A 26,859-nucleotide genomic window follows, 5' to 3' on the forward strand; every position below is an offset into this window, starting at 1 on the left:
ACTCGGCATCCGCACCCCCAGCGAAAGAACTGCCGTGTTCCACCAGAAGCTTCCCGGAAGCAGAGGATCAGACTCCTGCAGGACGGCCAATAGCTCAGCCAGACAAGATTCGGATTTACCTGAAAGCGTGAGGCGCGGTGCACACTGGGATGTGTAGTTCTAATTCAAACGTCCAACTACATTTCCCAGGAAAGCCCTGCGCATGCTCGCGTACACTTTTGGCATTCTTGACAGGCAGGCGAGGAGCTGGAGCGCAATCTCGCTGCAATGCGCAGGGAAACCGGCAGGGGGCTTGTGCCTTCCCACTCAGTAATTGGGATGCTGGTTTTTGTTTGCTTTTTTTTTTTCTTTTTTTTTCTGAGATAGGATCTTTGTTTTTCTTTTCTTTCTTTTTTTTTTTTTTTTGTCGGTCGTGAGGCTTGAACTCTGGGCCTGGGCGCTGTCCCTCAGCTCTTCAGCTCAAGGCAAGCGCTCTACCACTTGAGCTACAGCGCCACTTCCGGTTTTCTGGTGGTTTATTGGCGATAGGAGTCTCACGGTCTTTCCTGCCCGGGCTGGCTTTGAACCGCGATCCTCAGATCTCAGCCTCCTGAGTAGCTAGGATTACAGGCGTGAGCCACCAGCGCCCGGCTTTGTCCCTGAGTTTTTTGTTTGTTTTTTGCTCAAAGCTGGAGCTCTACCACTTGAGCCACAGCTCCACTTCTGGCTTTCTTTGGCGGTGAATTGAAGATTGTCTCTTGTTCCGGCTGGCTTTGAACCTCAATCCTCATATCTCAGTCTCCAGAGTCATTTAGGATTACAGGCGTGAGCCACTGATGCCCAGCTGAGATGGGATCTTGTTTGGTTGCCAGAGCTGGTTTAGAGCCTAGTAGGCTCAAGCATCCTCCTCTCTCAACCTTACTCAAGTAGCTGGGACTACAGGTGAGAACCACCATGGCCGGCTTATTTGGGGTGTTCTTGAAGGTGTGAAATGTAACTGATGGTAGGGGCTTTGTAGATAAACGTGAAAAGAAGACTTAAATGTTTTGAGGACACAGAACCGATAGATAAATGGCGGGGAGGGGGCCCTAGCCAAATATAAGCAAAACCATGCCTCTCTGGCAAATGCATGTAACTGGGCTCAGGGAAGACTGTGGCTGCTACTCCAGCCACTTGTCAACTGGACTCATGATGGGATTTGTACTATCATTAAAAGCCACTAAGCAAAGTGGGAAAGAGGGAACAGCTGATGCTATGCAAAACAAAAGAAATGTACATATCACCCAATGTGGAAGAAATAACTGTATTGCAGAGCTCATAGAACTCATAAATGTTATAGACCATCATAGACAATTTGCTCCATGAAAGTTAGAATATGTTTGTGACTTTAACTAAGCATCACTATCCCACAATACTGTGAAATTTGGGAAATTATGTAACCACTTAATCACAAAAAATTTGAAAAAAACAAAAAAAAAAAGCCTCTAAGCAGCCAGGCACCGGTGACTTACATCTGTAATCCTAGCTACTCGGGAGGCTGAGATCTGAGGATCGCTGTTCAAAGCCAGCCTGGGCAGGAAAGTCTGTGAGACTCTTATCTCTAATTAATCACCAGAAAACCGGAAGTGGCGCTGTGGCTCAAGTGGTAGAGTGCTGGCCTTGAGCTGAAGAACTCAGGGACAGTGACCAGGCCCAGAGTTCAAGCCCCACAATCAACAACAACAACAAAAAAAAGCAACTAAGCTTATGTTAGATGGATCCAATTGAACTGCTTACCAGCTTACAAACTCAATGCCTGAAAGTAAATTGAAATAGTATATGAATGAGCTAGTGTCAAAACATTTTTTGCAGTAGTTTTTATGGTACTATGATTAATCCTAACCATTATTTTTTTTTTGGGGGGGGGTCCAGTCATGGGGCCTGAACTCTGAGCTTGGGCACTGTCCCTAAGCTCTTCAGCTGAAGGCTAGCGCTCTATCACTTGAGCCACAGCGCCACTTCCAGCTTTTTTCTTTTTTCTTATGTGGTGCTGAGGAATCGAACCCAGGGCCTCATGCATGCAAGACAAGCGCTCTGCCACTGAGCCACCTTCCCAGCCCCCCAACCATTATATTGATTCAAACTAGCGATATGGATGGATGGAAGCCAGATATCTTGCAGGCTAGACAAGTGCTCTAACCACTGCTCTACATCTCCAGCTCAGGCTAATAGTTTATTTGGGTATCTTAGCTAAGAGAAACATGCAGGACAACTGAAGGTGGTGAGGCTGGCCAGTCGTTATGGGCAGAGATGCCCATAGTGTGCCATTGCTTCTGTACCCACCAGCTCACTGAATGAGCTACTCTTGAGGTCCCACTTACTTCCCAATTAGCAGATCTAGTTCAGACCTAAACTTTTTAGTTGCACAGGACACAGTGACTCATTCCTCATTTGAAGGAGGAATGTTTACTGGGGATTGCCTGTAATCCTAGCAACTCAAGAGGCTGATACCTAAGAATTGCAGTTCAAAGCCAGTCCAGGCAGGAAAGTCTGTGAGACTCTTATCTCCAATTAACTACTAAAAGGACAGAAATGGAACTATAGTTTAATTTGGTAAAGCAGTAGCCTTGAGCACAGGACAGCACCCATACCCTAGGACTGGCACACCAAAAAAAAAAAGATTGTAAAAAAAATTAAATCCAGCTGGGTGCTGGTGGTGCACACCTGTAATCCTAGCCCCTCAGGAGGCTTAGATCTGAGGATCACAGTTCAAAACCAGCCCAAACAGAAAGAAATTCCCGGGAGATTCTTATCTTCAGTTAACCACTCAAAAACCATAAATGATGGCTGGGAAGGTGGCTCAGTGGTAGAGCGCTTGCCTTGCATGCTTGAGGCCCTGGGCTCGATTCCTCAGCACCACATAAGCAAAAAAAAAGAAAAAAAAAGCCGGAAGTGGCGCTGTGGCTCAAATGGTAGAGCGCTAGCCTTGAGCTGAAGAGCTGAGGGACAGCGCCCAGGCCCAGAGTTCAGGCCCCACGACCGGACCCAAAAAAAAAAAAAAAAAAACCATAAGTGACACTGTAGCTCAAAGTAGTAGAATACTAGCTTTGAGCACAAAGAGCTCAAGGTCAGTGCCCAGGCCCTCAGTTAATGCCTCACACAACAACAAATAAAAACAAAGAAAGAGAGAGGGGGGGAGGGAGGGAGGGAGGGAGGGAGGGAGGGAGGGAGGGAGGGAGGAGAGAGAGAGAGAAAAAGAAAGAGAGAGAGAGAAAGAAAGAGAGAAAGATACCTAATCCATTTACAATTAGGTTATATTAAAATAGGATATGTGTGTGTGCATATATATCATCATTACCTAACTACTGTGTTACTACTTTTTGCTATTTTGTGTGTTCTTGAGATTGTTGTATCTATTCCATGTGTATGGCAGGAATACCATTTCATCACTGACCACTCTCCCACAATGGAGACTTCATTTTTGAATGAATGGCAGGGAGGTTCTCAGGCTGGGTGGATGAATATGGGCGCAGTAGGCAGAGGGCTCTTCACTATGCTTTTTGTTTGTTTTGTAGTGCTAGGAATCAAAAAGTAGCAATTTCTTCAACTAGACAGAGATGAGCCATCTGTCAGCTGAGAGCACAGTGACTTGCCGGGGACACTGGCACGTGTTTTATTCATCGCTGTTCCCCATGACTGAAAAGAGTTTGTAGGATAGAGCAGGACTCTGCCTCCAGAGGCCAGCCTGGGTTTTAGGGAAAAACTTTCATCCTTCCATCCCCAATATCTCCATTTTCCCATCTCTCACCTCCCCACCTCCATCTTCCTATTCCCTACACCTCATCCCCTACCCTCCCATCTCCCCATAGTCTATTCTTCTAGCCCTTTCTCTCCATCTCATCCCATCTCTCCATCTTCCCATCTTCCACTCCACCATTGATCATACAAAGAAGAGGTTTTGGCTCAAGGTGGGCTCTCTGAGATGGGCTGGAAGCTGCATCCTTGAAGGGATTAGCAGAAAATGCTCTGACTTGTGAATTATACTGAAATCTGGAGCTCCAGGGAAAGGGAGAGGCCTTAGAGAATAGGCAGAACCCATGGCAGGGCAGTTACCAACAAACTCAGACTCCCAAGTCAGCCTTCCAAGCAAGAGAGGGAAGCCGTGTTGAGTTGTGCCCAGCTGGGTGCGGCTTTTATTTTGCACCCACAGTGCGAGCTGATTGCAGGGTGGATCTAAATTAGAACTGGTTCATACCTGTAATCCTAGCTACTCAGGTCACTGAGATTTGAGGATTAAGGTTCAAAGCCAGCCCAGGTATGAAACTCCCAAAGACGCTTATCTCCAATTGATCATTAAAAAAAAAAGCTGGAAGGGGTGCTGTGGCTCAAGTGGTAGAGTGTTAGCCTTGAGCAAAAAAGCTCAGGGACACTGCCCTGAGTTCAAGCTCCAATATTGGCACAAAGATAGATAGATCGATTGATCAATCGATTAGATATATTACTTTCTGTGTTGCCCACACACATTTATATATTTCTCAAACCATACTTTCTTAGACCTTATTACCACAGCAGCCGTGTCAATCCCCTCCATTTCTCAATCGACAGAGTCGTGGTTGGTTGGTTTGTGGGAGATCAAAGCCAGAGTGTGGCACATGCTGGAAAGTGCTCTACTACTGAGCTACATCCCTAGCCCTCCGTTAATAACTCTTACTTTAGTTCTCTTGCCTCTGGCCTTACTTTTTTCCAAACCATGCACAGATCCATCTTTTAGCGTATAAACTCTATCACGTCTACTGCTACAAGTTCTCTATGCCAAGACAAAAATCTAAATGCCAGTGTGTTGCTTGCATAACTTGTGCCTGGAAAGACACACATCATGCTCCAGTCCAAGTTTAGCTCTTACTCCATCATTTCCATTCCCAGCTGTCTACATTCCATTTTCTCATTGGCATTTGGGAGTGATGAATCTGAAATATTCATTTTGGGGATGGGGGCCACTGAGCTAGGGCCTTAGATTTACTAGGCAGGCACTACTACCCATGCTCCTAGCCTCCCCGCTTTTCTTTTGGTCTGTCATGGGGCTTGAACTGTGGGCCTGGGCGCTGTCCCTCAGCTCTTCAGCTCAAGGCTAGCACTCTACCACTTGAGCCACAGTCCCACTTCCAGCTTTTTCTGCTTATGTGATGCTGAGGAATCAAACCCAGGGCCTCATGCATGCAAGGCAAGCACTTTATCACTGAGCCACCTTCCCAGCCCACTCCTAGACCTTTTTATTTTACTATTTATTTATTGGCAGTTCAGGGGTTTGACTTCAGAGCTTCATGCTTACTAGGCAAGCTGTGTGTGTGTGTGTGTGTGTGTGTGTGTGTGTGTGTGTGTGTGTGTGTGTGTGTGTGTGTGTGTGTGTGTGTGTGCACGCCAGTCCTAAGGCTTGAACTCAAGTGCTCAAGGCTGGTACTCTACCATTTGGAGAGAAGAGTTTCATGGACTTTCCTTCCCAGGCTGGCTTTGAACTGTGATCCTCAGCCTCCTGAGTAGGATTATAGGTGTAAAACACTGGTACCCGGCTAGGCAAGAATCCTTACCATTCAATCATGTCTCTATCAAAGTCTGGGCTGTAGAAGGGCACTCCTTTTTGTACTTTAGTTTGTTTTTCACAAAAAAGTGTCTCACCAGCCTCCTGTCTCTGCCTCTTTTATATTTGGGGTTATAGGCATGGATCACTACCCTGATGCCAGAATTATTCTTTTTACAGGGGGTTATACTCATGGCCCTCTATCATTTGAGCCATGCTTACAACCCTGGAATGTGTGTGTGTGTGTGTGTGTGTGTGTGTGTGTATGTGTGTGTGTGTGTGTGCCAGTCCACACTCTCCCTTGAGCTTCTTTTGCTTAAGGCTAGCACTCTACTATTTGAGCCAGAATTCCACTTCCAGCTTTTTTTAAGTGGATGATTGAAGAGTCTCACAGACTTTCCTGCCTGGGCTAGCTTTGAACCATAATCCTCAGATCTCAACCTCCTGAATAGCTAGGATTACCAGAGTGAGCCACCAGCGCCTGGCTATTCTTTTCTTTACTTTTGTTTTAGTTTCAGTGTTGGTACCAGGGCTTGAATTCAGAGTCTTATACTCTCTCAGCTTGCTTGCTCAGCTGGTACTCTACCACCTGAACCATATTTCCAGTCTAGCATTTTGTTGATTAATTGGAAATGGAGTCTAAGAGACTTTTCTGCCCAGAGTGTCTTTGAATCTCAATCCTCTAGGTCTCAGAGAGTAGCTAGGATTATAGGCATGAGCCATGGGTGCCCAGCTCTAGGTGTCATTCTTGTACCCTCAGTTAAGTGTAAAATGTTAGAAAAATTATGTTCCATTATGTCGTAATTCTTTTTGACTCTGGCCTGTGATAATCAAAGTGAGAACCTGTACTATCCCTCCCTCCCTCCCTCCTTCCTTTCCCTTCCTTCCTTCCTTCCTTCCCTCCCTCCCTCCCTGCACTGGGGTTTGAACTCAGAGCCTCCATGTTAGGTAAGTCCTCTACCACTGACAGCACCCTCCAACCCTTCCTGTGCTATTCCCAGTGACAGATCCTGAGATTCTAGCCTGTTTCTGGTTGGTCTTACATTCCTGGAGCCAGTTCCCTCCACACCAGAACTGTTTGGGAGTTTTATTTATTCTCTCATACTCACAATCCAGATTTGCTTACTGTCTCTTGTGCTATTGCTTTGGCATTGTTTATCAAGAGCTGTTGGAAATGAGGCAAACCGTCTGGCTGTCTGGTGGTTTGTTAGCACCCACTTCAGACTTGGGTAAGTGGAGCACATACTGGGGCTGTATCTGAGATAGAGTCACAGTAATAATTATCCATTGGGGAGCATCAGATTAGATCTGAACAGTACTGTAGGCAAATAGAAATATACATAATACATCCAGGCACTGGTGGCTCACATCTGTAATCCTAGCTACTCAGGAAAGCTGAGGACTACAGTTTGAAGCCAGCTTGGGCTGGAAAGTTCATGAGACTCTTAGCTCTAATTAAAAGCTAGAAGTGGAGCTGTGGCTCAAGTGATAGAGTAGTAGCCTTGAGCATAAAAGCTCAGGAACAGCTCCCAGGCCCTGAGTTCAAGCCCCAGAGCCAGCACACATGCAGAAAATATGCACAACAAATTTGTTTGTTTGTTTTTTTAATCCCCAGCATTTTGCACGTACCATAGGAAAGGCAGAAAAGACCGCTAAATATGGTGGCAGGTGCCTGCAGTCCCAGGACAGGGAACTGTAAATTCAAGATCAGCCTGAGCTGGGACATGGCAGAGAATGAGCAGGCCTTGAAGGCACAAGGAAGAAGTGGCCCAAATGTCCTTGGCCTTCAGCCTGACTGCACTGTCCTCTTTCTCCCTGGAATTCATGGGAGTTCCCTGTGATCAGTATACAGAAAGACAAGACTTGGGTTTTGGCTTATTGATGGTTCTACATGACATGCAGGGACCCCAAAAGTAGACAGCAGAACCACTCCAGCCCTTTTCTAGGACATTCCCAGAGGACAGTGGGGAAGGAAAATGCCCTCAAAGAGCACAACTTTGAGGGAAGGAGTGACATTGTCCAAAAAGAAATGTACTCATTACCTGACTTATAACAACAACAAACACAACCAAAGGCCTGGCACATTCGGCTCACACCTGTAATCCTAGCTACTCAGGAGGCTGAGATCTGAGGATTGGGGTTTGAAGCCAGCCCAGACAGAAAAGTCCATGAGAGGGGCTGGGAAGGTAGCTCAGTGGTAGAGTGCTTGCCTTGCATGCATAAGGCCCTGGGTTCGATTCCTCAGCACCACATAAGCAAAAAGAAAAAAGCCGGAAGTGGCGCTGTGGCTCAAGTGGTAGAGCGCTAGCCTTGAGCTGAAGAGCTGAGGGACAGTGCCCAGGCCCAGAGTTCAGGCCCCATGACTGGACCCCCCCCCCCAAAAAAAAGAAAAAAAAGCCAGAAGTGGTGCTGCAGCTCAAGTGGTAGAGCGCTACCCTTGAGCTGAAGAGCTGAGGAACAGCGCCCAGGCCCAGAATTCAAGCCCCATACTGACAAAAATAATAAATAAATAAATAAATATATATATATTTAAAAAATAAAAAAGCAGAACTTCTATCACTTGCATCACTTTGCTAGGAAGGGGACCTGGCCGCATGTATGATTATAGACTCAATTCTGCGTGGTAGCTATGATGACAAAGATATTTGGGAAAAGATGAAAATAAATTTTTTTCTGTGAACAAGAAAAAAAGGATATTTGTGGGGCTGGGAAGGTGGCTCAGTGGTAGAGTGCTTGCCTTGCATGCAAGAGGCCCTGGGTTTGATTCCTCAGTACCACATAAGCAAAAAGAAAAAAGCCGGAAGTGACACTGTGGCTCAAGTGGTAGAGCGCTAGCCTTGAGCTGAAGAGCTGAGGGACAATGCCCAGGCCCAGAGTTCAGACCCCACGACCGGACCCCCCAAAAAAAAGAAAAGAAAAAAAAGGATATGTGTATCCCATGTGAATGTTCAACAAAGAGTGATCTGGGCAGAGTTAAATTCTAATGAAGTGGCTAGCATGACTTGTTCTGTTGATAACAGAATCCATCCCTATCATATCCCCAAAGACCCTTGAATAAAGAGGCCATGGAATGCTGAGTGACAATGGCTCACACCTATAATCCTAGCTACTCAGAAGGCTGAGATCTAAGGATCATAGTTGTAAGCCAGTCTGGACAGGAAAGTCTGTGAGCCTGTTATCTCTAATTAACCAGCAAAAAGCCAGAAGTGGAGGTGTGGGTCAAATGGTAGAGCCAGACTTGAGTAATAAAGCTAAGGGACAGTGCCCAGACCCTGAGTTCAAGCCCCAGAACTGGCACAATAAAGAAAGAATGAAAGAAAGAGAAAAATGTAATATATTCATCACAATGTCAAACATGTTGTAGCTCCTTAATACATATTTCAAAACAATAATAGTTTGCTGATCAATTAATGTATCCTAACTAGCTAAATCCCAGTAGGGACAATGTCTTTAAGTAGTCTCTTACACTGCAGAAGTAGAGAGTAGTGATTTTCACAGGCCAAAGGATAATGGCAATTTCTTTACAGGAAGCCAAATGAGTCTCTTTGGATTTCTTCTCGTAACAAATGACCACTAGAATCATGATTCTGGAGTCATTTCTGTCACAAATCCTCTCTTTCCACACCACTTTAAAAGGCAGCTGTAAGATCTGGCTTCTAATCAAGGCCTACCGCACCAACAATTCTCTAAATTTTATTTATATTTCATGCGCAGTATGTTTGAACTTTCACTTTCTCAGGTGCCAGATGCTGGTTTGGATACACTCCAGTAGAAAGTGCTTTCCTGTAATGAATGAAAGCAAAACACAGAACAAACCACCTCTTTATATCACACTTGGACTCAGTGTACCAAAGCTAAGTACTCCAGTAATGACTATTACCCCCAATTCCCAGTCTCCCCCCCCCCCCACCATTCTCTCGTCACTTACTTCCTTCGTGTAGGATATAAATGTTTACAGTCCCTTCTGATTTCAATTCTTTTAGTGTTCATTTGAAAATGCCTCTGCTTTAAAATTCTCTCTTTTCTTTTTGGTGCCAGTCCTGGGGTTTGAACTCAAAGTCTAGGCATGTCCCTGAGGTTTTTTTGCTCAAAGCTACTACTCTACCATAGGAGCCACAGCTTACTTTGGGCCTCTGTGTGTGTGTGTGTGTGTGTGTGTGTGTGTGTGTGTGTGTGTGTGTGTGTTTGTGTGTGTGTTTGTGTGTGTGTGTTTGTGTGTGTGTGTGTGTATGCACAAGTGTAGCAGTTAATTGAAGATAAGTCTCAAGGACTCTTTCTGCCCCAGCTGGCTTTGAATTGTGAACCTCAGATCTCAGCCTCCTGAGTAAGTAGGATTCTAGGCATGAGTCACCAGCACCAGGCTATTGTCTGAGGTGTTTTTTTTTTTTTTTTGCCAGTCCTGAGGTTTAAACTCAGGGTCTGAGCACTGTCTCTTGAGCCTCTTTTGCTCAAGGCTAGCACTTTACCACTTGAGCCACAGCGCCAGCTTTTTCTGTTTATGTGATATCAAGGAATCAAACCTAGGGCTTCATGCATGCTAGGCAAGCACTCTACCATTAAGTCACATTCCCAGTCCCTGTCTGAGCTTTTAATCATGTCTAACCCACATACCTACCCAGGTGTATTTCAGATATGATCTAGGCTAGTTACTGGTAGCTCATGCCTGTAATCCTGGCTACTCAGGAGGCTGAGTTCTGAGGATCACAGTCCAAAGCCAGCCTAGGCAGGAAAGTCGTGAAACTCTTATCTTCAATAAACTGCTCAGAAAAACCAGAAGTGGTGCTATGGCTCAGGTGAGAGAGCACTAGCCTTGAGCACAGAGACAGGCTCTGACACAGAGCCCAGACCCTGAGTTCAAGACCCAGGACTGGCAATGCACACATGAGCACGCATGCGTGCACGTACACATGCGTGCACGTACACACACACACACACAATCATATATGATCTGGATGAGAAGAAACAGAATTTTAACCTATTTACAAGATCTTAAAAACTTAATGTATGGTCTATTGATACATTTAAAACATTTTCACTAAATATTAATGGTTGAGGGTATCAATCTTTTGTTGTTGTTGTTGGGCTTGAACTTCTTTTGCTCAAGGCTAGCATTCTACCACTGAGCCACAGGACCACTCCCAGCTTTCTGGCAGTTAATTGGAGATGAGAGTCTCACAGACTTTCCTGCCCTGGCTGGATTTGAATCAAGAGTAGCTAAGATTATACGTGTAAGCCACCAGTGCCCAGCCTCGGGGGTTCTTCTTTAATTTTTTCATGACACTGGCAGTTTAACTAGGGGTTGGTATTTGAAGTTTATATTTGCATTACAAGTTCATGGTTATGTTCCAAAACTTAAATGATTTCCTACATTACATTTTATGATGTGTGTGTGTGTGTGTGTGTGTGTGTGTGTGTGTGTGTGTGTGTGTGTGTGTGTGTGTGTGTGTGTGTGTGTGTGTGTAGGGACCTCTATAAACGACAAAAGTATTCTGCTTGGTCCCTAAACCTTCATATCTTTTCACACCTCTGGCTCTGATAGAAACGTTTTAATTTTTTCACTCCTTCCATTAGATGGCGCTAGTTGCTCAAGAAATAACTTACAAAGCTTTGGTGGGCTAAAGAGCAAGAGGTTTCTCTTTATCTTCATTTCTTACCTTCTCCCTCTCTCCCTTCCTCCCTTCCTCCCTCCCTGTCTGTCTGTCTCTGCCTCTGTCTCTGTCTGTCTCTGCCTGCCTGTCTCTCTCTTCTTTCCCTGTCATGGGTTGTTGGTAGCTAAGCTGATTCACACGTATGATCCCCTTTGTAGACCTGGTATACTTTCTGTAGTGTGTGTAAGTAGGGTTGGAAGGAAGGCCAGAAACTTGCCCCCTTTAAACCTCGGTTCTCCCTAAGCACTGGGGAGCATCTTGCTAGCTGGATGGGTAAGGAAAAAGAAATCCTTAGAACTTTTCTCAACTATCAATCGAGTTGAGATAAGCTATGGGTCAGGAAAGCAGCCAGAACGAGAGGGGGGGGGCAGAAGTTCCTGCTGGGCCATACTCAAGTTGTTCACATAGGTATGGCTACAGTGACCTGTGGACTGAAAACCTACACTGTGATCAACCCACAAGTACCTATGATTTCTCTCTTGTGCTTAGCACCCTATCCGCAGCTGCGTAAGAAATAAGCGAAGTGGAGTCCTCCAGGCGATTTACAACGCAAAACATGTACAAAGAAACGATTGCTGAGACAAGACCTAGCCTGATGAAGTGACATTGTGTGGTGAAGACACTAAACTCGTAGAAAAAGGTCCCTGGGGTTGGAAGCGACCCAGGGGTTGTGCTTAGTGTAGGGAGAATAGAGGAGATGAAGTGGTAAGAAGGGGTATAGACGGTGTGATGGTGGGTGGGGTTTCTTTGGAGACATCTAGAAGGAATTTACAATGGGAAGGGGAGCAGAGGAAAGGGTGCAGGCGTGGGTCAGCCTCAGAAAGCGCCGGCTCAGCGACTACCTGTCCGGCCTTCACTTAGTCCTGGGCATTCTGGTTAGGGCGGAACTATTTGGGTCATGTTTCTTTTGTGGCCGGGTACTGCAGGGCCCGGGCTCCGGGGCAGCAGCTGCAGCAGACCTGGCTGGGCGGCCCAAGGGGCCCCCGAGGCCAGCCGCGAAGGGGGCGTGGCGAGGGCGGCGGGAGAGGGCGTGGCGTAGGGGGCGTGATTGGAAGGGGCGTGGCGAGGGGGCGTGGCTCTGCTTTCCCCAGCGCCCGCGCCGCCGCTTGCCGCTTGCCGCCGCCGCCGCCGCCCGCCTCCACCGTTGCCTCCGCCCGCCGCGCGGACCTGCGAGCCGGTTAGCAGCCGCCCGTCCGCCCGCCCGCCCGCCCGCTTGCCCGGGGCTGCGGTGGGCCAGGATGTCGGGCTTCCTGGAGGAGCTGCTCGGCGAGAAGCTGGTGACGGGCGGCGGCGAGGAGGTGGACGTGCACTCGCTGAGCGCCCGCGGCATCTCGCTGCTCGGGCTCTACTTCGGCTGCAGCCTGAGCGCCCCCTGCGCGCAGCTCAGCGCCAGCCTGGCCGCCTTCTACGGCCGCCTGCGGGGGGACGCGGCGGCGGCGGTGGCGGCGGCGGCGGCGGCGGCGGCGGCGGTGGCGGCGACGGCCGGGCCAGGGACCGCGGCCGGGTCGGAGCCGGGGGCCGGGGCGGCCGAGGAGTCCGAGCCGCGGCGCCGTCTGGAGATCGTCTTCGTATCTTCGGACCAGGACCAGCAGCAGTGGCAGGACTTCGTGCGGGACATGCCGTGGCTGGCGCTTCCCTACAAGGAGAAGCACCGGAAGGTGAGCGGCGCGGGCCTGCCGCGCTCCGGGGCCCGGGGTGGGGGGGGGCAGCTCCCCGGGGCCGGGTCCTCGCCGCCTCTCCCGGCCCCCGTGGTCCCCAGGCCCACCTTCTCCATCTTGGCCAGGAGCCCGCCCGCTCGCTCCGCTCTGCGTCCGCACCCCCATCCCAGGACCCCCATGGAGTTGGGGGTGCCTGCTGCAACTCCGGGGTGCCGGTGCCAGGCTGCCGCCCGCGCTGGTAACTTGGAACTCTCTTTGGGTCCCCGGGTCCTGTTTGAACCGGGACTCTTCCGCCCCACGTTAGTAGCTTTGCGTAGCCGTGGGCTCTTCTTTGGGGTCCCTAACTAGAAGTGCGGGGTGGGGGGTGGGGGTGTCTTTTCCTTCAATCACTCGACTCCCCGCGGACACTGTGGGAGAGGGCGCCAGCCCCCTAGGCCCCAGCCAGGAAGTTTGTTTTCTTCCACAGAGAAATCTGCTTTCCTGGGGTCCCCTCTCCTGTGCCTTAAGGACTCCGGGGGGGACCGAGTTCGAGGTTAGGCCGCCCCTCGGCCCCGCTCGATGGAGGCGGCTGCTGACCATAGGTTTGGGCGAGAAAGGAGCTCAGTCCCTCTCCCCATTCTTCCTCCTTTGCCCCCCCCCCCCCCCGTGGCTGAATTATTAGCCACCAGGGAGCTTTTCATTGTCTGGCTGTCCAGCTATCCCCCTAAGCCCGGGAACACACAGCCCCGTCGTCCTGGTCCATCCCTTCGTTTCTCGGTGAGCAACTGTTGTCCTGGCCATCCCCTAGGCTTAAATGGAAGACTGAGCCACACGTGCAGATTGCCCAGAACAAGGAGGACTTGGGGAAAGTCCCACTTCGCTGTCCACTTCTCATTCCTACCAGTTCTCTTGGTGAAATTAGTTTGGGTTTCCGAGTGTGTTATGTTGTTGGAGAAAGATGTCTGTCTTAATAAATCAAATTCACGGCTTTTGGTAATGAGTGGTAACAGATAAAAAAGTTTTGGAGTGCTCTCGTTTAGTGTGTTTGTGCAACGTGTCAAGCCATCCCCCTTCCCTTTCTGAGGAGAAAAGCTAATCTGGGGACACTTAGGTTCCCCTAGGGAGATGGTAACATTGGCCATGTGTTTCTTTCATGTGTAAAGAATCTTGAGAAGTATGATTTAGATTTAGTGAGAGCAAAAAGCTTATACTGTGACCCCAAATGTCTCCAGTAAATCATCCATCCCAAAGCAGTGTTAAGGTTCAGACATGAGATTTCAAAGTATGAAATACAGTCTAACAAATACAGTTTGTAAATCTAACATTGCCAAGACATGGGCTTACTAACCACACCGAAGCAAGACTTTGAGTTCTAACTACTCTCTGGGTTATTTTGCCTGTGTTTGCCTTATATCCTGTACAGGGTATGAATATTCATGGCTAATACTTTTTGCTTAAAAGTATGGAAATTCTTTGTTTTCCTTCGTGGTTGTTTTTACCGTTTTTTTTTGGGCGGGGAAGAAATAATGTTCAGAAAGAGATTTATCAAAAAATAGTTTCAAATTTATGGCAGATTTTTGTTATAGCCCAAAGTTTGTTTAAAATAATGTCCTATTGGGCAACACAAATGATTACTAGCTTTTGAAAACCTGTAAGACTTAAGTCCTATTGTGTGTTTTTTGTCTTTTGTGTTTTTTGCAGAAGGGGAAATAAAAGTACTGGTTAGTAAAAATATGGAGATGTTTTGGAAATGCTTAAAGCTTTTTCCAAAAAAGGAATGTGTTTGCTGTGACAGGGGCCATGCCTCATTCTCTCTACCTTGGCTAGTCCTTTGGCATGAAAAAAAATGTTATGTAGGCCTGGTCCTTGGCCTGCTGATTCCACCAGTGCAGGCTCTTATTTGAAAATAGAGCTCAGAATGCTAAACACATTAAATAAACCATGATGTCTTTTTAGTAGAGCTCTGGCTCAAGTGGTAGAGCTGTTAACCTTGAGAGGAAAAGCTAAGGGACAGCACCCAGGCCTGGAGTGTAAGCTCCAGTACTGGCACACACAAAATACATTTTTTTCTTGTGGTGTTAGAGATTGAATCTAGGGATCTTGTTCATGCTAAGCATGTGTTGTACTACTGAACCACTTGGCTCAAAGTTTTGTTCGTTTTTGACATGTCTAAAAAGCCTGGGTTTGGGAAGTAGCGCTGTGGCTCAAGTGGTAGAGCGCTAGCCTTGAGCTGTAGAGCTCAGGGACAGTGCCCAGGCCCAGAGTTCAGGCCCCATGACCGACCAAAAAAAAAAAAAAAAAGAAAAAGAATGGCTGGGGAGGTGGCTCGGTGGTAGAGTGCTTGCCTTGCATGCATGAGGCCCTGGGTTTGATTCCTCAGCACCACATAAGCAGAAAAAGGCAGAAGTGACGCTGTGGCTCAAGTGGTAGAGCACTAGCCTTGAGCTGAAGAGCTGAATGACAGTGCCCAGGCCCAGAGTTCAGGCCCCACCACCACCAAAATAGAAATAAAAAGACTGGGTTTGAAGGAGGCTTGTGCCCTGTGATGTTAGTTAATAGGCCACTGAGAAGCATTATTATTATTATTATTATTTTTTGGTTGGTCTTGGGGCTTGAATTCAGGGCTGGGGCACTATCCCTGAGCTCTATTTGCTCAAGGCCAGTAGTGCTCTACCACTTTGAGCCACAGATCCACTTCTGGTTTTTAGGTGGTTAACTGGAGATAAGAGTCTTACTGGGACTTTTCTGCCTGGGCTGGCTTTAAACCATGATCCTCAGATCTCAACCTCCAGAGTAGCTAGGATTATAGAAGCATTCTTATTTGTGGGGAAATACACTGGGGAAAGGGGATCCAGCTGTTTTTCTGGTGGGATCATACTATTGGAAATGACAAAAGCTATATACTCAATTTGATTGTGTGTGTGTGTGTGTGTGGTGGTGCAGGTGCTTTTCCACTTGAGTCACATTCTCCAGCCCAAAAATCATATACTCACTTTGAAAGGAATTATTTTCCCTCTTGAAACCGAAGAGATGTACAGCTGACTTTTGCTTGTTTCTTTCACTTTGAAATCAGGGTGTATAGAAGTCTGTGGTTTTGTGACGCTAATTTCACCTTAAGAATGGTTTAAAAAAAAAAGCCAGGGCACCCCCAGTTCTTGGCACTGGATGCTGAACACTTAACTTTTTGTTGTTGGACTCTCTCCACGCCATTTTGCCAGCCATAAAAATAGCTTTAGAGAAGGGAATTTTGTTTTACAGTGAAGGGAAACCAAAGTTCCAGATTACATTTTTTTTTTTTAAAAAAGTTCTTATTAACATTTGTTCTCTAAAACCATTTGTATATGTCTTCCCATTGGGATAACAAAGGATATGGTTCTAATTAGTTATTGGCTGGCATTTCTCTAAGAAAATTGAAAAATTATGGTAGAGAAAGAAAATGCTGTGTGGTATTTCTTTCTCTTTTTTTTTCTCTTTTATTAATTTCTCCTTTATATAGTAAGAAAAGTCTGGGGATGACCATATATGTTCATTCTGCATGTTTTCTGGCTCCCTTACCTCTACTGGAAATGTGAGAAAACCCTAAGTAGAGGGATTCCAGCCTTTTTTTTTTTTCCTTGTAATTTGCTGTGGAAAGGTTGTCCTGTTTCGGCTTGTCTTAGTGGTAGGTACAAGAGTAATTGATGCTTTTTTTCTCCCTTTTGCTTCCAGAACACACACATCATTATATCACTGTATAGAAATTATAATTAGATGATAATAGAACTTGAGTGCATTTATGAGAGCAGTTTTGTCAGGAAACCTATAATCTTGAATTTAAGGCAGTTAGGTTTGTTGGTGGATGTTATTCAGATTTCTGAAGAGAGTGAATGTGATGAATAGTTGGCAATTGGTGATGATTTGAACTTTGGGGATTTGGCCAGTTCCTTTCAGTGAGTATTAAGTTATTCTGTTGTCACAACTGGAGGACTCATCTCCAGAATCAATGTAGGAATCACTGACGTGAACAGCAGTTTTGGTTTGAAAGCCATGGGATCTAGCTTTGTTCCACTGGGTGTCTGATGGAAACACTTGGTAATTTGGGGTGTGCAGATTATTGAGTTCTGCTGTAGTCCTAGAATTTCCTACATGGCAAAAAGAGGAAGAGAAGTTGGGGTGGGAGGACAGCAGAGTCCAGTCTCTGACCCAGATCTGGGTTTACTTGCTTTGGACAGAGCAGCGGGAGCCCTTCTATAGCTACCTTGTGTGGGCTACTTGTGCTGGCTGCCATGGATGAATATAAAATGAATATATAATACTACTGTCGGGGGCTGGGAAGGTGGCTCAGTGGTAGAGCACTTGCCTTGCAAGCCTGAGGCCCTGGGTTCGATTCCTCAGCACCATATAAGCAAAAAGAAAAAAGGTGGAAGTGGCGCTGTGGCTCAAGTGGTAGAGCACTAGCCTTGAGCTGAAGAGCTGAGGGACAGCTCCCAGGCCCAGAGTTCAGGCCCCACGACCGGACCCCCCCCCAAAAAAAAAAAATACTACTGTCTTTTAAAGTTGTGGGAGATAATGGATAGTAACTGAGCTCTGGGTTTTTTTTGTTGTTGTTGTTGGTCGTGAGGCCTGAACTCTGGGCCTGGGCACTGTCCCTTGGCTCTTCAGCTCAAGGCTAGCGCTCTACCACTTGAGTCACAGCTCCACTTCCGGCTTTTTCTGCTTATGTGGTGCTGAGGAATCAAACCCAGGGCCTCATGCATGCAAGGCAAGCGCTCTACCACTGAGCCACCTTCCCAGCCCCAGCTCTGGGTTTTTATTTGCCAGTGAAATGAGGCTGCTGATCACTGAAACCTAGACTTGGTCAAGGGCAACAATTTAAAGATGACCAGGCACCCTACCTGAAGGAAATTGTGGGCTTTGATGGCTTCCCAAATATGTTAGACATGTCTTCCACTGTCCCTGGTTACTCAGTTTGGTCAGTGTGGAAGGTGAAGGGCCATCCCCCGCCCCCTCTGTTTTGGCAGTGCTTCAATTTGAAATCAAGGCTTCACAAGTGCTCAACCACTTGGGCCAGACCTCCAACCCTTTTTGCTCTGGTTTTTGGGATAGGAGGTAGGCACTTGCTTTTTGACCAGACTGGACTGAAAGATATTGATACTTACTGCTGTAGATGACAGTTGTGTACTACCATGCCCAACTATTGTTTGAGATGGGGAGCCTCACAAACTTTTGACCTGCTTGTCTCTATATCTCAATCCTCAATCTTGCCAAGTTCTGCCTCCTGATTAGGATTACAGGTATGAGCCATAGGCCCCTGGCTGGCTGGATGCTTTAAAAAAAAATGGCCGGGCGCTGGTGGGCGCTGGTGGTTCACGCCTGAAATCCTAGCTACTCAGGAGGCTGAGATCTGAGGATCACAGTTCAAAGCCAGAATTGGGCGTGAAAGTCCATGAGACTCTTACCTCCAATCAACCACTAGAAAACCAGAAGTGGTGCTGTGGCTCAATCGGTAGAGCGCTTACCTTAAGCTGAAGAGCTGAGGGACAGCACCCAACACCAAAGTTCAAGCCTCATGACTGACCCCCCCCCCCAAAAAAAAAGTGGGAGATGAACAGTTTGTCTCTAGAAGAGACCCACCCTACCCCTACTGGATCTGCTTCTTTTCCAGCTATAGAAGCTATAGGATAGGTTTGCCTAGACAGCCTTTACAGCCATTTCAGGATAAATTAGTTAGCAGCTGTCCACCACACTTGCTAATTGCCTTTCTTTTAATGTGGGTTGGAATGTAAACCAGAGCACAGAAGAAGGCAGTGGATTTAGCACTGTACCACTTTGAGCCACAGCTCTATTTCTGGTTTTTGAGTGGTTAATTGGAGATGTCTCACAGTGACTTTTCTGCCCCTCTCTGCCTTCAAACCATGACCTTAAGATCTCAGCCTCCTGAGTAGCTAGGATTACAGGCGTGAGCCACCGGTGCTTGACTCATTCTCCCTTTTGGTGGGAGGTCTGTTTTAATATCTATTTAATATTTGTTTTGCTTTGTTATCTTGTATACAGCTGGGGCAGGAGATGAACAGGTCCCTGGGGTGTCTTTTCTTTTTCTAATAGGATTGGGGGAGTTCTTAGCCTCCAGCAGAACTATATGTGGCTAACCACATGATTTCATGTCAGGAGGAGAGTTCAGGTTTGGCATAGATTATTATGTTTTCTTTCTTTACTGTCTGGATTCCCAGTGGTGTGGAGTGTTAACCATCAGGGTGCTTAGTTTTCAGTATTTCATTAATTTGCCATTGTGCTTATTCAAAGGCACTTAGAGAAAATGCCTTTGAATTTAGAGTCTTTATGAATCTGACTTTCATGAAGCTTTTAGGTGCTGTGGTTTTAGATCTTCCCTTTACTTTCAAAGCAAGTGGGAGTTCTTGGATCCTAGGAACTATACTGGATTCTCCTTCACCTCCCATACCCTGAAGGCACACAGTATAGTTAATTTGACCTTCTTAATAGCTCTCAACCCTGCTCTCTATTACCATTCCTAACATCATCATTACTTAAGTTCAGGTTTCTTCTGGATCACTGCCTACCAACAACAGCTTTATCCCCTGGGCTCCCTGCTTCTAATCCTGACCTTGGAATGGTTCTCTAGACTAGAACATCTCACATAGTCTATGGAAGAATCCATTAAACAATTTTTTTTTTTCAGTCCATCACACACTGAGATGTAGATGGGCTTCATATGGGCTAGTTTGCAGCTTGAGCCACAAGTGATCCCCCACAACCAGTTAACAATGGGCCTGTTCAACCAGATGAGCTAGCCCATCAATTGCAAGTTTGGGTGTTGCTGTTTTGTTGAGGTGCTGTCATGAGCCTTCCAAGCATCTACTCACTGTTTTGTTTTTGTTTTTGTTGTTGGTTGTGGGCCTAAACTCTGGGCCTGGATGCTGTCCCTCAGCTCTTCAGCGCAAGGCTAGTGCTCTACCACTTGAGCCACAGTACCACTTCCAGCTTTTTCTGCTTATGTGGTGTTGAGGAATCGAAGCCAGGGCATCATGCATGCAAGGCAAGCGCTCTGACCACTGAGCCACCTTCCTAGCCCTTACTCACTGTTTTTTGTACTCACCCTTATGGACCACTGACAAAAATCTGAACTTGGGAATCTGCCTTGAGCAGCCTTGCTCTAGACTGTTTCTGGAATGGAATAATACAGGCTGGAAGTGTAGCTTAGTGATAGAGTGCTTGTCTAGAACAGGTAGAAACTCTTGCTTTCTTTCTCTAGTGCCAAAGGAAAACAAAAGCTCCCCAAAATGGAGTCACGTAAAAAGCTCAGCAATTAGTTAATGAAAAGTTATTTATACCTCTCTCTCTCTCTCTCTCTCTTCCTCCCTTCCTCCTTCCCTCCCTCCCCCCTCTCTCTCTCTCTTTCTTTTGTGCTGGTCCTGGGACTTGAACTCAGTGCCTAGGTGCTGTCCCTAAGCTTTTTTGCTCAAGGCTAGCACTCTACCCTTGAGCCACAGTTCCGCTTTCATCTTTTTTTGGTGATTAATTGGAGATGAGAGTCTTTCAGGCTTTCCTGTCTGGGCTGGCTTTGAACTGTAATCCTCAGATCTCAGCCTCCTAAGTAGCTAGGATTATAGACGAGATCCACCAAGTGCCTGGCTTGATATTTATCTTGACCAGCCAACCACCTTTCTAACAAGATTTGTGAGAGCTTCATTAATTTCAGATACTTCTCCAGAGACAGGTAGCAATCCCACACATTTATAAATACAGTATGGTATTTTCTGTCTCTTCCCTCTAGGTAGAATGTTTTGAAGAGTCCATGAGACAATTTTCAAAATTTCCTTTGGTCTTTTTTCATTAGACTGTAAGCTCCTTGAGGCAGGAGCCAAAGAGAGGAGAAGATGATCAGAGCTGAGGTACCAAGAAATTGGAAACCATCCTGGAAAGCAGGCATGGGACTTTAGACTGATAACTTGAAAACGTGGTAGTTTCAGATCATGTGAGTTGAAATACACACTTGTATAGCTTGTTGTATAGCTTGATTGTTAGCATTTAATGTTAGCATTGGCTCTTAATTGAACTGTTTTAATTATATATCCTCTGTACAGTTTGTAGGTGCTTTGTTTTGGTTTCTTAATGAGCTTTTTTTCTCTGTTTCTTTGAATTATTAGGGATTAGGGATTAAGCCAAGGGCCTTGCTCACTTGCTAAGCAAACACTCTATCACCAGCTACACCCTAGTCTTTAATGAGCATTTTAAAAAGCACTTAGATGAGCAAATAGATGGCTCAGTTGGGAGAGCCCAGCTATCTTGTGTAACTACATTGCTCTGTAATTGGGTTCAAAAATAGAAAAAAAATTGGCACTGGTGGCTCATGCCTGAAATCCTAGCTATTTAGGAGGCTGAGAGATGAGGATTGGAGTTTGAAGCCAGCATGGGCAAAAAGTCTGTGAGAATCTTATCTCCACTAAACTTCCAAAAAGCTGGAAGTGAAGCTGTGGCTAATGTGGTAGAGCACTAACTATGAGCACTGCCCAGGTCCTGAGTTCAAGCCCCAGGACCAGCACCAAAAAACAAACAACCAAAAAAACAGAAACAAAAAATCACTTTCCCCTTTTTGAAAAATCAAACTTTCTCAGTCCAGGAAAATAGTCTTATATACAGACCTGTCATTCTGTGCTTTTATATTTCATAAATACTTCACATTTTTCTACCATCTTTCTTCCAGAGAACTCAAGATGCCTGCTTATAGCAACTAGTAACCAGTGGATGTTAAGCATTTTAACTTTTCAAAGTATGTTAAGAGTTGGAGAACTGAAGCAAAGAGAACTGATGATTAGATCTGGGGTCACTGTGTTGAATGAAAGAGCTTGGCTGACCTCCCTTAAATTTGACTCTGTCTTTTCTGTTCATGAAATTGTGTCTGAAGAAACGTTCACCTGAGATATGCTCTAAGACTGAGGAGGAGGTTGAGCAGAGGTGCCTGAGGGTGAACCACTGACCCACTAGGTATGCAGAGAACACTCAAATTTAAGATAGAAGGGGTTTAACTGCTTAACACATCTGCTATTACTTGGAAGACAGGAGAGCCCACACCTTTCCTGCTGCTGCTTTCCTCAGCAGCCCATAGAAGGGACTTTTTAATCATTTTGGCCTTCTTTTTTTTTTTTTTAAGTTAGCCAAAGTGCCCCCAACTCCCCCCTCATCCTATGCAAAGCCTGCAGGCTGCTTTAGAGCTTTTGTTCAGAAACAAAATTGAACTTCAGGTATCCTGCCGAGATCCTAGGACCAAATCAGTCCTCCTCTGTATGAGGTTTTCAGAAATGGCTGTTTCGACTTCCAGTGAAATCTCAAGCATGTGCTTTCTGCTTTATGACAAGGAAGCAGTAGAGTAATTGAAAGTTGCCTGAGTGGTGTTATTCTAGAGTGAAGCCCTGCAATGGAAACTTTTGTGCTGGGGCATCTGTGATTAAAAGCAAACGTAAATTTTCTGCTGCTTGCTGGTTTTAGACAAGATAGACAGTGCAGTTTTTGTATGAGCTGCACATTTAGAAAATCCTTTTTCTGAAAACAACTTAAGCTTGACAACTCAGCACTTCTTTCTATCAAATCTGCCACCCATTCCCCCTACTCTGCATGATACTGTTTTCATATAGATGTCAATTACAGGCAAATTCAAACAATACTTCCCCTGGTGATGATGCTTTTATCTTAGATTGTTATTGAGTAGTCACAAAGCAGGGTGCGTAAGTTTTATAGGAAGGGTTGTCTTTGTTTTCCTGGGAGAATTTTATCTAGATGCTTCTGATCTATAGTTTTTTGGTCTCTTTGGGCCAGTATTCCTGTGATAAAAATCGGAATGGATCTAGTCTGCTTATAAGCTGAAGACAATGCCTTTTTACTCTTGAAACGCCATCAGGTCAAGACAGTGTCTTTTGATGGTGGTGCCTCTGAATGCAGCTGCCTCATCTGTTACTCATTTTTCAGGGTTTGATGTGAAATGTGAAGATTGAGCAGAACAGCAGTATAATAGGGAAAAAGTAACAATGTGAGGCCAGATCTCAGAGTGGGCGTGAACATGAGTAAGCACAGGCCCAACTCTGGCCATAAACTTGGCTACAGATTAATTAAGCTCATCCATCCATTCATACCAGTACTAGGGTTTTAACTCAAGGCCTGTATGTTGTCTGAGCTTTTTTTGCTCAAGCCTAGTGCACTATCCCTTGAAGCACAGTTCTACTCTTGGCTTTTTGCTGGTTAATTAGAGAATAGAGTCTCATAGACTTTCCTTTTCAGGCTGGCTTTGAACTGTGATCCTCATATCAGCCTCCTGAGTAGCTAGGATTACAGGCATGAGCTACTGGCATAGTAGTTTTAAACACGGGAGTTAAGTTAATGCAATCAAGCTGATTGCATTGTTCAGTTCTTAACTACACTACCTTATCAGAGCCTTGAGGTCATACAGGCTTTTCCACTTGGTGTTGAGTCAAACAGAACCCTGTTCTCTGCAAATCATTCAAGTGAACATAAACCTCTTATTTCCAAGATTGCGGTGTTTTTTGTTTTTGCTGGTCATGGGGCCTGAACTCAGGGCCTGGGCCCTGTCCCTCAGCACTTCAGCTCAAGGCTAGCACTCTACCATTTGAGCCACAGTGCCACTTTTGGCTTTTTCTGCTTATGTGGTGCTGAGGAATCGAACCCAGGGCCTCATATATGCAAGGCAAGCACTCTACCACTGAGCCACCTTCCCAGCCCCTTGTTTTTGTTTTTTTAGATAATGAGCAGGTTTTTTAGTCTGATGAAGTAATTTTGTATGCTGATGCACTTATCATAATAATAAACATACCTTCCTAGCTTTGAATTATAGGTGATCTCTTTCAGATTTTTATTCAGGCAGTTGATGAAAATGTTGACCACATCTGGAAATGGAGTTCTAGAACATACTGCTAGAGACCTCCTTCAGGCTAATCATGGTCTACTTACTGGTTGTTCAACTAGCTTTAAATCCAGCCAATTCTAAATTTGCCTAATTGTGTTACTATTATTTAGCCCATAGTTTTCCATCTGTGGAGCAAATTTATCATAGGAGTCTATAACTAAGAACAGTTTGCCTCTTTGGGAAAGAGATTTTTTTTTTTTTGGGGTCCAGTTGTGGGGTCTGAACTCTGGGCCTGGGCACTGTTCCTCAGCTCTTCAGCTCAAGGCTAGCGCTCTACCACTTGAGCCACAGTGCCACTTCCGGCTTTTTTCTTTTTGCTTATGTGGTGCTGAGGAATCGAACCCAGGGCCTCTTGCATGCAAGGCAAGTGCTCTACCACTGAGCCATCTTCCCAGCCCATAACTTTTTCATTTTATTTTATTTTATTTATTTATTTTTGTAGTCTTTTTTTATTGTGAAAACTGTACAGAAGGGTTATAATTACATGGGCAAGATAATGAGTACATTTCTTATCAAGCATTTTAGCCTCCTCCTTTATTTCCCCTTCCCATCCCTTCCCATCCTCCCCCCACCCCACCACCCAATCCTCCCTCCCCCCCATCATTTTATTTTTATACTATGTTCCATCTTTGAAATGGCTGTCAATCACCTTTCGGATTTTTTTTTCCTTTGGGAAAGAGGATTTGAAATGATTTGTGTTTGGGAAGCCCGTGCTTGCTCCCAACTGATCATTTCTTTTCCTGTGTGTGTTTAATAGCTTCAATAAACTGTAGGATCTGTTTAAGGGTTCATGTCAAGTTTATCAGACTGTAGTTTGCCGACTCTGTCCCTTTCGTGCTTTTGAAAATCAATATTCCTTCCATCTGTTGGTAGCAGGTCATGACATCACTGACAATGGCTAGGTGATGTTATGTTACGTTTTCTCCTCCTTGGATGTAATTCAAACCTTACAGGAGTTGAATTGCTGCCTTGGCTGGGCACAAAGGTGATGTTGCTCAGTTGCTTTTCTTTCAGAGGACCTTGTAGGAGCAGCCTGTCCAGACACGTCTGATAAGTCAGCATGGAGTTGAGAGCACCCCATTGTCCAGGAGCCCCGGGTCCTGCAGTACTGCCTGCCTTGTCCCTGACCCCAGTGCCTCCCTCCCCTCACTGGCTCATTAAGGCACTAATAGAGCCTGAGGGAGTCTTTTTCTTAATGCCATTTCCCCCATCACCGGCAGGATGAGAATCCCGCTGGCTAATTAAATGTGGCATTTTGTTTCAGAATTAGCAGCAGATACTAACTAGCAACTGAGCAGATTAGTGCCTTGCTGCAGATAGGCTTATTTTTCTTCATATCTGACTTTTTAGGATGAATCAGTGTGTTTAACATTTTAAAAATCTTATTTTCCAATGGATTTATTGCTTTACCCAGGTATATTTGCTTATTTAAGATGACACACAAGTCTGTTACACTTTGGCATTGCACTTTGGCAGCTAAGAGTTCTGACCAAGTGTTAGGTATGAGGCTCAATTGGAATTAAAGTGTTTTCAAGCACTTTTCCTAGGGGAAAGTCAGTGTCCTAAAGTTGCACAAGGTCCCTGGATTCAACTCTGGGATATGCGTTGTTTTAAGCTTGTACAAACGTTCTTAAGAGTAAAATACTACTTAATACCACTTGAACATATTGCCTTCCACTTGGATTTAGGAAAAGTATTAATTTACAGAGACTGGTGGAACACTCTGGTTTGCAGCCCTTTCAGAAGTGCTGCTGGCCTGGGAGGTTCAATTAGGGACTTGTTTTCTGACATCATCCCAGTGGGCTCTGCCATGCAGCCAATCCTTCCAGGCAAATATAGATCCCTCGAACAAAAGCCTGGTGTGCCTTCACCCTGAGACAGGGATTTGTCTGTCTCTGTGTATCCAGCACAAATTCCTGCCTTCCTGCTGACTGTTTACATTAAAAGGCACTTATAGTCCTTGACTCAGCATATACTTAATGCACTGTTTTTCCACATAGGAAGGTTTTTTCCATTTGCAAAAGAAAGCCAGTGTTTCACTTTCTAATTGTAAAAGCAATTCCTCTTTCCAAAGATAACCACTGCTAATAGTGTCCTGCATATTTGTCCAGAAAAAATATGCATATACCGCCTATAGAAATGCATGAACTTAAATATTTTTTACACAAAGGAATTTGGCGTTTGAAATTAATTTTTTTTTCTAGAATGGCAGTCTGTTTAAAAAATAAATTGGAAAGCCAGCTACTGGTGGCTCACACCTGTAAAACCTAGCTACTCAGGGAGCTGAGATCTGAGGATGGCCATTCAAAGCAAGGAAAGTCTGTGAGATTCTATCTTCAGTTAACCACCAAATGGCCCAAATGGTTGAGTACTAGCCTTGAGTGAAAAAGCTCAGGGACAGAGCCAGGCGCTGGGTTCAAACTCAAGACGAGCACTATATCAATCAATCAGTCAGTCACTGGGGATGTAGCTCAGTGGTAGAGCTGATAGCTAGTATGCACAAGGCTCTTGGTTCATACCCCCCAGATCCTCACCAAAAGTAACTGAAGTGATAGGACAGGAATGCTGGGAAAACCCCCACACCCTTTGCTGATCATAGGCTGCCTCCCCAAGGAAATCCTACCATCAGTTGCATGTCTGTCCTCTCAAAGGCATTTGGTACACCTGCACGCTCTCTGTGCACATGCTCACATATGTACCTTTACATGGGTCTTGCTCCTATTTCTGACTGCCCTGACAGGTGCTGGGCTATCCTGGAATTACCTTGTATAATGTCTGCCTTGATAATGACCCCAACACAGACAGAGACACAATCCTCCAAACCACCACCAAACAAAGAAGGAAAATGACTCCTTGTGACTGGGAGTGCAGCCGGCTGAGGAGACTTTAGAAGGCATCCCTGTCCTCCCCGAGGGACACACAAAGGCAATGAGAAGGCAACGTCTGAGAAATTCTCACTGCTGGCCCTGCTAGGGGATAAATTAAGAGGTTTATTCACTGTGACTGTCAGTCTCCGCTTGGAAGACTATTCAGACTCATTCAGGGATAAAAGACCTCCTCGTGCTGGGCATTGTATTATGCCTGGCCTTTTGCAGTAGCTAGTATTAGGCAACTTGTATTAGAGATTTT

The 26,859-nt window shown here is 45.6% G+C and overlaps 1 protein-coding gene across 2 annotated transcripts in view; it reads left to right on the top strand.

Annotated features, from left to right (window-relative positions):
• Positions 1–12,331: 12,331 nt before the first annotated feature.
• The window catches only part of Nxn (nucleoredoxin), a 137,771-nt gene continuing 123,243 nt past the window's right edge, over positions 12,332–26,859 (top strand). The window contains exon 1 of one of the 2 annotated variants that reach the window (XM_070027419.1): positions 12,332–12,839. In XM_070027419.1, coding sequence (XP_069883520.1) covers positions 12,420–12,839 — 420 coding nt within the window. In that variant the 5' untranslated portion in view covers positions 12,332–12,419. The remainder of the gene's footprint in view (positions 12,840–26,859) is intronic. The other variant, XM_070027418.1, reaches the window with a different exon arrangement.

Source organism: Dipodomys merriami, unplaced genomic scaffold, assembly GCF_024711535.1.
Source record: "Dipodomys merriami isolate MVZ:Mamm:240054 unplaced genomic scaffold, mDipMer1.0.p SCAF_19, whole genome shotgun sequence".
Taxonomy (NCBI): Eukaryota; Metazoa; Chordata; class Mammalia; order Rodentia; family Heteromyidae; genus Dipodomys; species Dipodomys merriami.